The 16,725-nt window shown below is 36.5% G+C and overlaps 2 protein-coding genes across 3 annotated transcripts; both read left to right on the forward strand.

Annotated features, from left to right (window-relative positions):
• Positions 1-3,112: 3,112 nt before the first annotated feature.
• On the forward strand, positions 3,113-4,127 carry rln3a (relaxin 3a). The gene is made up of 2 exons (XM_054608122.1): positions 3,113-3,272; positions 3,856-4,127. The coding sequence occupies exons 1-2, from the start codon at positions 3,113-3,115 to the stop codon at positions 4,125-4,127; spliced, it is 432 nt and encodes a 143-aa protein (XP_054464097.1).
• Positions 4,128-6,286: 2,159 nt separating this feature from the next.
• On the forward strand, positions 6,287-16,114 carry il12rb2l (interleukin 12 receptor, beta 2a, like). 2 transcript variants are annotated; one of them, XM_054607502.1, is made up of 16 exons: positions 6,287-6,379; positions 6,502-6,542; positions 7,673-7,768; positions 9,302-9,446; positions 9,564-9,712; positions 9,953-10,098; positions 10,301-10,442; positions 11,100-11,176; positions 11,291-11,528; positions 12,121-12,315; positions 12,535-12,639; positions 12,769-12,915; positions 13,861-14,025; positions 14,174-14,243; positions 14,623-14,728; positions 14,937-16,114. In XM_054607502.1, the coding sequence occupies exons 1-16, from the start codon at positions 6,333-6,335 to the stop codon at positions 15,330-15,332; spliced, it is 2,265 nt and encodes a 754-aa protein (XP_054463477.1). In that variant the 5' UTR covers positions 6,287-6,332; the 3' UTR covers positions 15,333-16,114. The 2 variants fall into 2 exon arrangements, with proteins under 2 accessions (XP_054463477.1, XP_054463478.1); XM_054607503.1 differs by having other exon boundaries at positions 6,288-6,379; positions 6,502-6,538.
• Positions 16,115-16,725: the final 611 nt, after the last annotated feature.

Genomic DNA, 16,725 nt, shown 5'->3' on the forward strand with positions numbered 1-16,725 from the left:
TCATACAGCCAGAAGATTCTAGGTTCTCAGGAACGTATTTTAAAAAGTTTTTCAAGATTTCTGAATGATGTATGTACTGCTCAATATGTTTTATGCCTTTGTGTACATTGAGGGGATGCACAACACAGATATAAGTTCAGGCTGAAGGCTGAGAGCCTCGGTCCATGCTGAATCTCTGTGTGGACTCCGTTCTGCGCAGAATGACTTCAGATGCATTGATTCAATAAAGAAATTGTTGGAACTGCATCAACGGACCTGGACATCTTCCTTTATCCTTTGATATCAAATGATATACTACATTTGCAAGAATAGCAGCTTAAGTAACCTGCTTTGTTGACATATTTTAGGTTTAAATTCACTTTTATTTTAGTGGCATCAGGTTGCAGATTGCAAGCAAAAACACACCCCTCCCAGGTGTGGCGGAGAACTATGGTGGCCCTCAGGTAGGGACAGGTATCTTTAGGATTGTATTACTACAAGGATACTCTTATCCTCACCTATAGACTGTACATTTTGAATTTGTACAGGTTGTCATAGTTTAAATATCACATTTCCTCCCATTTCAAATCTTCAATAAGTCACATTCCTATTGTGTATGTTTCTAATTTATCTAATGTATTTCAGAACAATGCATACTGAAATCATCAAGGCCTTACAACAAGGAAGGGCATTGGAATTTCGCACTAGTTAAATTTGCTGTAATACACGGCATTGGCTAATTGTTGTACATGAAATGAAGGGGCCAGCAATATCATTTTTTAGGAAACATCAAATACCTGAAATAGTGTATCTGACTTCGTCTCTGCAACATTCTGTACAAAACTTAACGGTAACGATTGCTCAAAAATGTGTATGAGAAGAAAAAAAGATTTGGACACAATTGTGTTTCCTCCAACTTCCCTTTCCCATTCGTTCAAAAACCACCTTAACTGCAACAGATGTATAACAGATTCACAAAGCCTTAAACATTTCAACACTATGTAATATTTTTATTTAGTGTTTAGAAGTCTCAAATATGCACTATAAATCCATAACACCAGCGATTTATCACAAAAATATCTCTCATCCTTATTATTGTGTACCGTTAACTTTATAATAATTGATATGCTCATTCCATCACCTACAACCTCAACTTTACCTTCACAGGCCTTAATTGTATATTTAGTTAATAATATATGACCTATATTATTAATATTTAACTTCCACTATCCCTCAAAAAATCCTGTGTTGAAGAACCACTAACATGGTTTAATGCACTTGTCATTTTAATCATATACAATCTCTTACTTTAAACGCCTTATCTTTTAAAAGTTTATCACATCAATTCCGCTGTTACTTTATGACTCTGCTAATATCTAATGCTAATTTCTGGGAACTATTGAGAGGATCAATGAGCTGCCATTGCATAGCCCATTGGAGTGAAGGGAGATGACGTGACTCTCATGAAACGGCTCTGATTTCTTATTCAAAGCCATCCATGCAAACATGATAAAGTGGTTTTACTTATGTGACAAGCATTGAATAGAGATTTGAATGTAGTCACAGTCTTTCTCTTCTGGCTGATATGAACAGGCAGTTATTCTACAAATATGTTGAACACACACTCTCACTTTAGCTCAGTTATATTCTACCTCCATCTAATAGGCCTAGGTTTTTGCAAGTGTGGAACATTTCTTTCATTTCCTGCTCTTGCCTGTCTAAACCTTTGCATATTTTTATAGGATAAAACACTTCTGCAATATTATCAGTTTTATAGTTATGCAAAGACAAAACAACAGAACATGTAAAAGGCAACACCTGCTATGTTCAAAATGAGCCCTTGAATCAAATTATACATTATGTTATGTACCATATTATATGCATTTATTGACAGTGTGAATTGTTGATACATTGCACACATATATTTAAAAAACAAACTATGTGCTATTGCGTTTTCATATTGCTGCCATGACCTCCACGGGTCTCTTCTGGGACACGTGTTAATGAATGTCAGGGTGGACACACTCCTAAAATGCCATTTTGTTTGCTTGTTATCGTCACATTAATTACAAATTCATCGTCCCCATTGTAATTTCTTAAACGAGCGACCTTTGACTATGTGGATACACAGATAAAAATGTGTTTTATTTATGTCTGACTCATAATAAGGCTTCTATGTTATCTGTGTTTGGAAATGTCACTGGTCCTGTATCAGTCCTCCCAGTTCACCTTTTGGCAAAGAGGGGACAGAATAAGCAATTTTCAAGAGAATAGGAAAATTATACATACTGAAGTTATGCAGGGTCTTGTGTGGATTAAAAATGGTAAAAACAGATGTCAATATTTGTGATATTGTTCTCATCGCGTGAAATATATCCCTGTAGTGGTCTCAGCGAATGTTAAATCTCAAAAGGGAATTCATGGCAACATGGGTAATTAAACCTGAATTATTGATTTCATGTGTTCAGCTAATGTCAGATTACCATTTGTTTCTTTTTTTATTTATTTAAAGGAATTACCTTTACAATGCACCTCTACACTTGGGACTAAAGATATTGATCTATGTGTTAAGTATCCCGTCAGCTGCCAACTTGAAGATTCATTTTGCAAATTTGATAAATCCTCTGAAATTATTTCTTGCTATTGATTTGACATCAATAAAACAAAGAAAATTGTAATTGTAATTGGTCAATAAAATGTGTTTTTTTATGTCACAAAATCTCATATTTCTTGCATTTGGTTTGACATCCACTACATGACCCACCATTATGAGATAATTTACATATTAAATGTAAGTGATGATGTCATAACATTGAGGGACATTTAAAGTGACAAAAGTGCTTCTCATGATGAAACACAATTAGATCATCTGACATATTGGTTTATTATTCCACCTTTGGTCCTCTTTTTGTCTCCATAAAGGTCTCCGGCTGTATCTCCCTTTTGAATCAGTTCTTCTTCCGGAGACGGCCTGCGTGCGCAGTGTGCATGTCCCCCATGCAGGGCTCCAAAAAAACCCTTTATAAACCACACCTGGGTCAGCTAGAGAGTCATAGCTCTGGCAAACAGGGACACAAGAAGCCAAGTGGTGCTCAAAGCAAAGAAACATTTTCAAACACTTCTGTTTTGCACAATGTGGAAAGCTGCGGTTCTGGCTGTGTGTCTGCTGGTGGCTGGAGTTCAGCCCATTGACAACCCAACATACGGGGTGAAACTATGCGGCCGAGAGTTCATCCGGGCGGTCATCTTCACCTGCGGAGGCTCACGCTGGAGACGGTCACTCAGGAGCTCAGGTGAGAGGCTGAGGGCGCTGCATCTTAAACTAGATGTCTCATATCATCTCTGTTATGGTTTACATATTCATTCATTGTATGACATCAACTTTTTGTGTCTAATTTCTGATGTTTTTCTGGATCTTTGTGATTAAATCATTTGTCCATGAGGAAGTGTCTGTCTTTACGTTCTTTACGCTCATTTGTGATTGTGTGCAATTCTGCAGAAATGCATGTGGCTATGATAACAGCAATGGAGGGAGAAGAAAATCACATTTTCTGCACATATTTTAAGTGCAGAAAAATTTAAAAATACTCCTGATTACACTATTACTGAACAATCATGTTGATTGACAGTCAGCATTCATAGTGGACAATCTATGCTGGAATCAGAGAGCTATAATTCACATTTAGATCACCATGAAATGTGTAATGTTGAAGACGGAAGGTTTCTTTGAGCCTTTGACCCTGAAAAAACTGAATTCTACATCCTATTGTTTCTTAATACAGATAATGGACATGGACTTTTATTTAATGGTTGTGTGTGTGTAAGACAAAAACATGAGTATCCTCTCATTCTTCATTACCCATTTTATTGCTGCAGATATTTCTGACGACCCCTTCGGCTCCCATCAGGACGAGTCCTCGGAGGGTCCTGAGCTGGAGAGTTTCCTCAAGAGGAACAGAGACCTGAGCTTCATAGCCGGAGAAAACCACGAGGCAGTCTTTAGCAGACCGGCCCGTTCTTTCATCAGCGAGGAAATCCTGGAAGCTTTACGCAAGGCTGACCGTAAGGGCCGGGATGTGGTGGTAGGCCTGTCCAACGCCTGCTGCAAGTGGGGCTGCAGCAAGAGCGAGATCAGCTCCCTGTGCTGAGAATCAGCCTATAAGCCATCTCAGACGAATACATAAGTACAGAAAACAGACACACAAATATACACACACTTCTTTTTCTTTTTAGTCATTATATAAACTGCTTGAATTGTTTTGTCTTTATTTGAAGTATCTATGAAATGTATGGAAAGGGCTGCCATGTGTTGGTGTATTTGTGTTAAAGCCTTGCAGGCTTTGTAATGAAAAGCCTTCATTTTTCCGTCTTGAAACCAAGCTGTTTTCTCTTTCCCGACCACTATCACACACATTGCAATTCACTTTTTTTTTTCATTACCAGCTGCGTCTGAGAGTCAAAGAGAAAAAAGAATGTCATTTTGTTGTCATTTTACAACAGCTGCAAAACAATGTCTAATCTTCTTTGTCAAGTAGAAGTAGATTGTTGGTATTTTGCATTTGTTTCACGTCACACCAAGCTCTAATTGGGTTTAAGTCTCAGATCCATAATAAAAAATGTGTTAAAAGAACCATATCATTGACTTTAAGGTATGTTGAAATGTGTCTTTCTTCAATTGCCAAGACTTAAAATAGTTACTTGCATTTGATGCAGCCACATACTTCCATAAAAACACTCTTTGAGACATTGACATTTATGATGATGGAAGAAGAAAAACTGAGTAGAGCAGAAGTACTATAAGCAAAATGAATTTAAAGTATCAAAAGTAAAAGTAACTGCATTAAATGACCTGAACATTATTACGTTATTATATTGATTTTATGACTGAATTTGTAAGCAGCATTTTAATGTCGTAGTCGGTATAGGAGACTAAATTTGAACGTTTATGAAATTATTTATGTTGCAGGAAAGAAAAGAAAGAAAAGTTCTACTCCACAAATTTACATTCATTCTGGGACCTTTCACTAAACTTGAATGATTCAACCTCTTTGGGCTTTTAAAGATTATTCAAATTAAACCAATCTGAGAGGTTTGGAGGGGAAACTGTTAACATCTCACAGACATCTGTAACATCACAGGGTGCCACCTTCCCACATACACTGATACAGTGTTTTTGTAATGAGTCACAGGCCCAAATAAATAAGGAACCACTGGTTTATCTCTAAGTTTTTATCTTTCAAATGTTTAATTAAGTATACAGCTGTCTGCTGCGGAGTAGAAACAACAATATTTTCGGTCTGAATAAGATAAGATAAGATAATTCTTTATTAGTCAGCGGGGAAATTTACTGGATTTGTGGTGGACTAGAAGTCGAACGTATTACAAAATAGAGTACTAAAGTATAAAAATATACTGTACATTTTTATATATACTGTTGTGTACATTTTTATTTTTATTCCTGTTCTATCTTTATTTTGTTGTATAGTATGTGTATTTATTGTCTGTGTAGTTGTATAGTATGTGTATTTATTGTCTGTGTAGTTGTATAGTATGTGTATTTATTGTCTGTGTAGTTGTATGTGTATTTATTGTATGTGTATTTATTGTCTGTGTAGTTGTATAGTATGTGTATTTATTGTCTGTGTAGTTGTATAGTATGTGTATTTATTGTCTGTGTAGTTGTATAGTATGTGTATTTATTGTCTGTGTAGTTGTATAGTATGTGTATTTATTGTCTGTGTAGTTGTATAGTATGTGTATTTATTGTCTGTGTAGTTGTATAGTATGTGTATTTATTGTCTGTGTAGTTGTATAGTATGTGTATTTATTGTCTGTGTAGTTGTATAGTATGTGTATTTATTGTCTGTGTCTGTGTAGTTGAGCTGCTGCAACACTTGAATTTCCCCCATGGGGATCAATAAAGGAATATAATAATAAAGTACAATTCTTTAAAACTGTACTTTAGTAAAATAAAGTACTTGTACACGCTAGCCTACCACTGACAGACAATAGGGCATTCCAGGTGAGGTTGGTTACTAATTAGACTAATTAGACTAATTAGTCTAATTAGATTCTACAATTTTTTTTTATCACAAATATTATGTGCATGTTTTGTTTTTAATGTGAAGATAAGATAAGATAAGATAAGATAAGATAAGATAAGATAAGATACTTGGACCAGTGGTGTCATGTTGTTGGTTCTGCATCAGACAGACTTGTGCAGAGAAAGTGTGCATGTGGTTTGCGGGAGCGCGCTTCTCTGACGTCACTGGTAATTCCATAAAGGGTGGGGCTACCCGGTAAGACCGCAACTGCCTCGCACTTCATAACAAAGTTTCTTTAACAGAAAACTTATGTTTCATTCTGCAGGAGAATGCGCAGCAGACTGTCCCACGATGAGGTGAATACTGAAAGTCAATTATGATATTTGTGTTAATAGAAAAACAGAAGATCTTGTCTTCTTAAATATATTTAAATAATATTCAGATGTGAACTCATTGGGATACTTTGTTTCACTTTTAGTGTTTGGACTGTTGCAGCTGTGCTTCATTGTAACTTTGTAAGTATTTGAGCTCATTAACATTTCAAACATCTGACAGGAATGTGTGTATGACAGACAGACAGACAGACAGACAGACAGACAGACAGGCAGACAGACACAGACAGACAGACAGACAGACAGACAGACAGACAGGCAGGCAGGCAGACAGACAGACAGACAGACAGGCAGGCAGGCAGACAGACAGACAGCAGGACAGGCAGACAGACAGACAGACAGACACAGACAGACAGACAGACAGACAGGCAGACAGGCAGACAGACAGACAGACAGGCAGGCAGACAGACAGACAGACAGACAGACAGACAGACAGGCAGACAGACAGACAGACAGACAGACAGACAGACAGACAGACAGACAGACAGACAGACAGACACAGGCAGGCAGGCAGACAGACAGACAGACAGACAGACAGACAGACAGACAGACAGACAGACAGACAGACAGACAGACAGACTGTTACTGTTACTGTCAACCTGCTGAATCCACAACAGCCTACACGTGCTGGGGACAGATCACTACATTTACTGAGTCAAAAACACCAAGTAAGTGTTTGGATTTAAAGAATGTAGAAGTTACAGGCTATAGTATCGGTAGTAGAGACTTATTCTGTGTGTATATACAGTATATAAAATATCTGTGTGTATATACAGTATATAAAGTATCTGTGTGTATATACAGTATATAAAGTATCTGTGTGTATATACAGTATATAAAGTATCTGTGTGTATATACAGTATCTGTGTGTATATACAGTATATAAAGTATCTGTGTGTATATACAGTATCTGTGTGTATATACAGTATATAAAGTATCTGTGTGTATATACAGTATATAAGTATCTGTGTGTATATACAGTATATAAAGTATCTGTGTGTATATACAGTATCTGTGTGTATATACAGTATATAAAGTATCTGTGTGTATATACAGTATATAAAGTATCTGTGTGTATATACAGTATCTGTGTGTATATACAGTATATAAAGTATCTGTGTGTATATACAGTATATACAGTATCTGTGTGTATATACAGTATATAAAGTATCTGTGTGTATATACAGTATATAAAGTATCTGTGTGTATATACAGTATCTGTGTGTATATGTTTGTGTTATGTGTTTCTTTCCTCAGGCACTAGAGGCCTGGGTCCAAATGTAATGGCCACACTTTGGTCAAGATGGCTCTTAACCATCTTGCTGGTCATCGTGCCAGCCTGTTTTGCCCCAGGTAAGCTTATTCACTGCTTAAATACTGTATAAGTTAAATTCCTTAGGTGTTTGTGCCATGTCTTTTTTATTTTTTAGATGTTTACTTGTACTTCATACTTTGCTGCATAACATTGTACACACAAAATGTATGATCAGCTTGTAAGAAATGAGAAAATGGACTACTGAAGGGTATACGGGGTAGTTTCTAGGGTAGAAAGCATACAATTAGCTCATTATCAACGAGCTATAACTTTGAAATGTTATATATCAAGGACTTTATGTAAGCTTTGGTATCTCTATTCAAACAAAAGATCTACAAGACACTTTGGCTACCACTTTAAAACGTGTCTCATGGCATTCTATTGTTTTCAAAACTAACTATATTAAAGATCAAGTTGGGTGTTACATTTTGTGCAAGCTGAGCATGTTTATATTAAGGGCTCCATGCAGATCAGATACTTATACGTTTTCTTATAACTGCCCGTTATGATATTGTATTACTGTATTACTGTCTGTATTGAAGAGGAAGTGGTGACGAGGTGGGTGCATTTGGAGCCAGACTGATCAAAGAGCTCATTTCCTGTTAACGTTACTGGTAGGGTGCTTCCTTGCAGCATGCTGCATGCAAGCTTTGAATTGATCACCGCTTAAAGTGTATAGGCTTTCGAGAAATGGGTAACGGTGACAGTCTTGTGATGGGCGGATTCACACATGTATGAAAATGACTCTCTTATGGTGAAGATTGCTATAATATATTCTGTGCATTGCTATTTTTACAATTAAATCTATCTAATACTAAATACTAGATGTTCTGACTAGGATGAGCTTTGGGAAAGATTTTACATATTTCTAGCAGCAAAGATTAATGTTCATGTCGATGTTCTTTAAGGCTACTTGTGTTCGTCTGTTTCAACTTCAGCTGTACTTCACTTTCTGGACTAGTTTTTGTGACTCACAATATCCTGGAAGTTTATCATGGTGGCAGCACCTTTGTGTCATGTGACTCATAGCGGTAGCCTTGGGGATTGGATATTTTGGACAGAACAAGTTAAAAGCTCTTCATACTACATGCGAAATGGTGTTTAAAAAAAACAAACTCCAAACCCAAGCTGATCTCAGACTTTCTCTGACAATGTTAATTAAAAACTAAACTGAAGACCTTACTTTTTACCCGAGCACTTTCTTAAATGAACACACCATACTTTTACAGTACCCTTATTTGTATGTATGTATATTCATGTGCATTTGTGTACGTATGGAAGTTTCTGTTTATTTGAACATTTGTGTTTTATGTAAAGCACTATGAACTGATTTTGTATCATGGTTCTATACAGAAATGTTTGTATTGAATATGATGTTTCAGATGTCAGGTTGGAATACTACGTTGCCAGTTTATTCTGTTAAAAAATAACGAGCCTAATTCAACAGCCCTGCAAGAAATCCGACCTTCATGCTGTTCCGTTTTAGTTGTTTTTCTTTTTCTTTTGAAAGTACTATAATAACAAACATTTTTTATTTTATATTGTATCCCTCGCCCTCTGTGTTTCTCCAGCTCCTCCTGCTTCTCCATCTCTTCCTGAGTGCTCCATCCCATGTGGTGGGGAGTACAATTGTGTAGATATACACTGTAGTTGGGAACCAAGGCCGGACCTTGAGATCCCCACGAACTACACCCTGCACTGGAAGCCAGCAAACGAGTAAACACAACACAAAATATTCCATCATCGTCATCTGACAACTTTAAAGTTTAATGATCTGATTACTTTGGGAGAAGCGTTCTGAATTTGTTTATTCTCATTTGTCTTGTCTTCCAGGGAGGGGGATGTGATCAATGAGACCATCTTTAATGGGATTATCCGTCGGGTACACTTCAACCATGGGGAGCTCCGTGTTTGGGTCCAGGCTAAGAACCAGCATGGTTCTGCCAGATCTCAGGATGCTTTGTTCCATACGGCAGACATCAGTGAGTTAGTCCTGTAAATACTCATTCATGAATACCGACATCACCACTAATGAAAAATAACAACAGTAATGATAGTATTAGTAGCAGTTGATTGTAGCCAAAATCACTATAATGTACCTGTTTAAATGAGAAAAGTTGATACTGACTATTGTGACTCTTGTAATTCATCCTCAAATTATTGATTTTGATTTAAGTGATATTCATATTGGATTCCTTTTGTGTATCTGTGTCTGTTTCTAGTGAAGCTGCTGCCTCCTAAAGTCTCCTTAGTCAACCATCAGGAGTCTTTAGAGATTTCCTGGAATCCCACCTGTGATGACCAGCAGCTCTCTCTGGGAAAATGTGACGTCCGATATCGGACTGAGGGAGAACAACTCTGGCTCGAGGTGCCTGATTTAGGTTTTTATTCCTCTCAGCATGGTCCACACTGTGTAATGGAGTATGCTGAAATTGAGAAAGAAATGCAAAATGTATCAATTATTGTCCTGGAAAAATTGCAACCTTTAAAGATAATCTTGCAGGAAAAACTGTATTTCATTGATCGTCTGAACTGAACACATGCTTGTTTTCTTTCCCATTTCTACACAGGACCAGAATTTACTCCATGTCAGCTATACAGTCGACAGTCCCGAGCCCAGCACAGTCTATGAATTTCAAGTTCGCTGTTCCTGTGACAAGGGCTTGAAGAGTAACTGGAGTGCCATCCACAACATACGAAGCACAGAGACGGGTGAGTCCTCGTTGTGATGTGGTCTCCGTGTTCAGCATCGGCAGAGAACCTGGAGAAGGTTGCAAAATGTCTTTAGTTTCAGCTGTTTGTTGATGCCGTTTTCTAACAGTTCATTTAAATTATTCTTTTGCTGCTTTCTTGATGACGGTTAGAGAAGAAGATGGTTGCCACTCTCATACCAGTATGCTAAATATGAAGCTGTTACAAAAAAAACACCAGCACTTCGTTTAATCCATGCAAATACGGAAGTGTAAAAAAGACCATTTGGCATTTTACATGGGTTGGGTGCACTACCGGTTCCTAGAAAACCAGAGGGAAGTTAACATTCCTGGTCATTAACCCCTTGTGAACTAGCGATAAATACAACGTGTTGATTAGTGAACTTTAGAGGTGCTGATATGTGGATTTTGTTATTTTTGGACATAGCTAGCTCGTTCCCCTTTTCCATTAGATGCTAAGCTAACCTTCCACTTGCTTTATAGTACAGATATTTACCATTTCAATGTGTACGATATGGTGACGAAAGATGAAACAAAAAGAAGAATCATATTTCCAACAGTATCGTCTCCCCTTCTAAACAAAAGAACCTTTAATCTGCTGAGTCTAATATTGGCCATTAACTCTCTGTTTTTGCTCATTTGTTCGACCTTTGTTCAGCCCCAGAAGGAGAGCTGGATGTGTGGAGGGATTGTGGGATATCCCAGAAAATCGCTGACTGTTTTGTGACCTGGAAGGTAGGTCAACACATTCCCAACAATCATTATTTTCTCACTGAAATAATGAACCAGAGTCTCTCTTTATGCTGACACGCTACAAGCTAAGCTCTTCCTTCTCTTCCTCCCATCCAGAAGCTTCCTATTTCTCAAGCTCACGGTCTCATCCTGGGTTATGAAGTCAGACTGTCCTACAGTAACAGGGCTCCGGTGTTGGAGAATGTGTCCACAGCTGAGCCGAAGGACCAGTTGGCCTGTGAAGAAACGCATTGCCATTTCACTTCCTCTTTGAAGGACATTTCATCAGTTAGTGTGTCTGCATACAACAGTCGTGGTGCAACAGTGCCTTCTTATCTGGCTACGCCAATACCAGGTATTAACTGTTATTGAGTAATAAGTATTTATAGTAAGTATATAAAGCTTTGTATCAGAGGCCGTATTCACAAAACACCCTGAGGTTTAATGTAGCTCCTAATTGGCTAGATTCGTTTTTGGTCAGAAAGCCTTTCAGAGCCAAAAGTAAGAACTTAGAGGTAGTGGAGAGTACTCCTAAGTCACTAAGACCTGCTCAAAATCAGTCACCACGTCAGTGTTTTGGAAAAAACACAACAATAATTCACTTTTTTATAAGGGGAGTTAATAAAAATCAAATCAGTTCACCAACAATTTAAATATCTCAGCAGAGAAGTATCAATCAAACCCCCAAAATGACTCTTCAGACAATTAAATGTAAATTAAATAATCAACAAATGGACTAAATGAATAAAAAGGTGTTTTATGGCTATACATTTGCGCTACATGTAGAATTACCCAATCAAATTATGAATTATGAAGTTATAGTTATTTTAAAGTGACTGCTCTACAATAATTATATATATTTATGATCTAATTCCCCAGTTCCTCCACTTGTATTTCTCCTATTCCTGGGGCAAATCAGAACTAACAAAGCATTTTTGTATCCTCAGGTAAAGAGAAGAATGAGCAAACTATTCACCTTGTGATGAATGAAGAGAACCTCACTGTGTCCTGGGATCTGCCCTCCCAGCTCTCAGACAACCTGAAGGAATATGTGGTGCAATACAAAGAAGCAGGAGGTCCTCCAGGCCGAGGATTTGATTGGATCAAAGTGGAAAAAAGCCAAAAAACTGGAATCTTTAAAGGTCTGTTCATCGCTGTTTAAATATTTCAAAATCTGATTGATTAGGCCCAGAAAGTGATAACATTCCCTTCAAATTTTTTTTATTGATATTCTGTTATAATGTATTTCTGTTATAGTGTATTTTCAATTTGAAGAGCGAATTCTTCACAAGGATTCAATGAAAATGTGTCAGACTGTTTTTAAAGTGGCTGTTTGATCTGGTGTGTGTCTCCACCTACAGGTCGATATAAGAAGTGCACACCCTACCAAGTGTCACTGTTCACGGTATCAAACAACAGCAAAGTCCATCACCTGTCATCCGTTATTGGATATTCACTTCAAGGAAGTAAGTATTAATGCGTTGCTTTTGAGCGTTCTTTTACAAATATTTTAACTTCCACTTGCAAACTTCTCCTCGTATTAAATGGCATAAACTTGTCATCATCATGTACCTTTTCTCTTTCTCATTTTTCAGTCCCCTCCAGAGTGCCATCATTTAAGGTGACTTCTATCGCTACCACTCATGTGACTCTGTTTTGGGAGTCTATTCCCCTCTCCAAGCAGGAAGGGTTCATCCTCTACTACCAAATAATAGTAGAGAGTGGAGCAGACGGACAAAAAGGTACACAGCAACAATATAATTCACAGTTGTAGATATTAGTTTAGGAAACATAAGAAATCTTAGTGATTTTTGCAAATAACTTGGTACACACATGCATGTTTCCCTTGGGGTGACCTCACACATTTTGGTAAAAAATTACTTTTCATGAAGCACCATCAGAAGGTCGGATTTTTTTGTATTTTTACTACATACCTACCTGCAAAACTAATGACATTCCCATCAGCCTCAGCGGTGCTTTGTCTGCAGTAGTGATGATTAGCGAATGTTAGCATGCTAAAACTAAAATGTTGAAAATGTTAAACATGATACCTGCTAAACATCAGCATGTTAGAATGTTGTCGTTTGTTTGCTATTTTTAAACAACATGGTTTTAAGACAAGACATTCCTTTAGAAAATTTAAAAATGAAATGAAAAATATGTAAATAAATAATAATTTATGCAGGATCAACAACATTTTAGAAAGTGCAGTTTGTCACAAAAGTTGAACTGGTACTATAAAGCAGCCCATAGGTGATCAGCGGCAAAATAACTTTGTGCTATCCATTAATTTATTAATTTATTAATTTATTAATGTACTTATTTATTTATATATTTCATTATTTATATATTTCATATTTCATTATTTCATATTTCATTATTTCATTAATTAAAAATTTGTTTTATTTCTTTTATTTCTTTTATTTCTTTTATTTATTTACATAAAATGTTTACGCTTGCATTTACCTCAAAGCACTCTGGGGACTAAGTGCAGCCTCACAGAGCAGCTAGCATGTCTGAGTTATGTTTAATTAGCTTACATATTTTCTAGCTAAATCAATATGCATGTGTAAAATAATGATAAATATATCTAAGAGTAGTAACAGGCAAACTAAAGTATGAGAACAGTTAGTTTGGTTTGTCTCCGTCAGCTGTTCACCTCCCTCCACACCATCTGTCTCTCCTAGTGTACAACGTGAGCGTCACATCACCACAGCAGGAAGACGAGACGTTTGAGCTGCTGCATCTCCGTCCGGGACACGAGTACGAGGTTCGGACCAGAGCTGTGACTGTAGCCGGGCCCGGAGCAAACGAAACGACAAAGTTCAAAACGAAGGACGATGAAGATTTTGGTATTACATCACATCACATCTTAATTGTTTTCTTGTTGAATGTGATGAGCTGTGTGGTAGAAGAGATTTTTAAGAGATGTAATTTGATATTCCTTACAATATGTGGATTTATCATACTACTCGCCTAATAAGTGTATTTTTTTTTCAGGGCCCCTAGTAGCAGTTGTGCCTGTAATCCTTTTGTTGGTCGTGATATGTGTTATTGTTTTTCTATACAGGTGAGATAATCATTTTAAACAAATATCTTATAGTTATGAGGCTCTCTTTACCTATCCCTGAGTGTTGTATATAGCTGTGGTGCGTCACGTTTGTTTTGCTTTTAGTTGGTAAATACTTTGACTATTGCACAGAAATAGTTTGTTATCCATTCTTAACTAAACTCTAATAACACTTCAAATACTTTAACAAACCTAAAAAGTATATTTTTCAGTGCTGGGGTGCTAATTCTGTGCACAGTGTAAGGATTAAAAGGATATTTAATTAAAATTCTCCCCATGCTTGTTGTCTCATAAAATGTTAAACCTAAAATACATGAATGTACACACTTTCTTTTATATGAAATTGAGGTTGTCATATACTTGTTTTGTTTTCTGACAGTTATTGTCGGGGAGAAACCAAAGCATGTCCACCGGTGCTTCCGTGTTTCTCTAACAAAGTGCCAGATGCTCGCAACAGCCACATTTTCAGACACATGAAGCACCAGGTGAGAGATTTGACTGAAATATTAGCACCTCTTTGTCTTCTGCGAGTCTTATTCTAATCTCTGAACAGGATTCATTTTGATATTTAGCTTGTAACTGCTTATTCTGTTTACAACTACAAGCTTACTAATAAAGTCAAGTCCTATTTTGTTACTGTGTTTTACCAAAAAACAACAAAATAAATGATGTTTCTGTGGAATCTCTCTGGAGTTTAATGACTCCTTTGGTTGGATCTGCATTCCCGTCAACGAGCCACAACCCAAGATCTCTTTGTTGGAGGTTTTGGAACCCAAGCCGCGGGCTTCGAAGTCGTTCCTGAAGAAACCCTCCGACCCTGACGGGTTAACAAAGCTAGTAGTTGGAGATGGGAGCTCACAGGTGGACTGCCAAGGTGAGCAGAGGGAGGAAGCTGTCAAAGAGGAGGGTCATGGGACAGACCACAGGTATGGGAGAGAGGAGTACAGCAAAATGATTGACTCGGATGAGGAGAGGGACCGGGAGGAGGAGAACAGGGAAGAATGTTGGAGCTCATCGGAGGAAGAACAGTCAGTGACGGGTTACGAAAAGCACTTCATGCCCACTGCTCGGGAAGTACAGGAAGTTTGATGTTCCTCTATGTTGGCTCCGGGACATTCATCTCAGATTTGTGTTTTTTTTTTTTTTTTTTTTAAATGTTCAATGTGTAAACGTTATTTTAGACAATGACTAACTGGTCAGGCAGCTGTAGCTTCTCTGCAGGACTCAGGAGGACGACTCAGATCTTTGGAGAAATAAACTAATTAAGCTTTTGACATATTTAATTTACTGTCATTCGATAAGTGTTTGTTTCACCACATCATGTTCCCTACGTTTTTTTTCTTACTTGTCCTTTTTCCGTGATTACCTATGCTGGACCCGTAATAATGCAAACTTCCATCATTTTTTGTCAACATTGTCACACCTTTGACTTTATATTTTGATAAGTAAAATTGACATTTGTGCATCTGTCATATATGAATAAACTATTTTAATAAGGGTGTGGCTGCAGAGTTTCTAACATGAGTTTTACACCTTATAATAAAACACATGAAGCCATAAAACACCATTCATAACACCTTCTCCAACAGCATGTTACATATCCAGAACAACTCAACAGTGCCATTCAGTGTTGTTTTCCCCATCTATCCAAAGATGCACTTTATGGTTTTCGCTGTATATCAGCCACGGCTAAATATCTTGTAAAAAAGCTAAGTAATAGTGTTTTATTTCAATTCAAACTGGATTTATTTTTAGTTTAGACGGTATGCATTAAATTTTATTTCACATGTATTCTTCCACATTGACTGTCTTTTAGTTTATTTTCTAAAAATAAAAATTACATTTCCTGAAATCTTGTGTTAAAAGGTAAAAATGAAACACCTGTATGGTTTACATTTTGTTCTACCTTGTCTTTTGACTTCGTCATTTCAAATGCTGCTTGTAAAAAGAAATGTTACACAAATAATTCATTATTTACAAAGTGAATAGTTTTGAAGTGTTGAATTTATTTAATATCTGCTGTGCATCTTTCCCAGGACTAAAGGTCATGATCATTTGAAACTATATAAATATATATATTTATAATATTATAAATATTTATATTATTATTATGTATATAATATGCATATACATATAAATATTATATTTATTTATTTATAATATATTTATAATATATATATATATAATATAATTATTTATATTTATATATATATATATATATATATATATATATATATATATATATATATATATATATATATATATATGCAGTACCAGTCAAAAGTTTGGACACACCTTCTCATTCAATGGTTTTTCTTTATTTTTATTTTTATTTTTTTTATTGGAAGACATCCAAACTTTTCCTTCATAGTTTGGATGTCTTCAATATTAATCTACAATGTAGAAAAACATAAATATAAAAATAAAGAAAAACCATTGAATGAGAAGGAGTGTCCAAAGTTTTGACTGGTACTATATATAT

This window comes from Anoplopoma fimbria, chromosome 11 (genome assembly GCF_027596085.1).
Source record: "Anoplopoma fimbria isolate UVic2021 breed Golden Eagle Sablefish chromosome 11, Afim_UVic_2022, whole genome shotgun sequence".
Taxonomy (NCBI): domain Eukaryota; kingdom Metazoa; phylum Chordata; class Actinopteri; order Perciformes; family Anoplopomatidae; genus Anoplopoma; species Anoplopoma fimbria.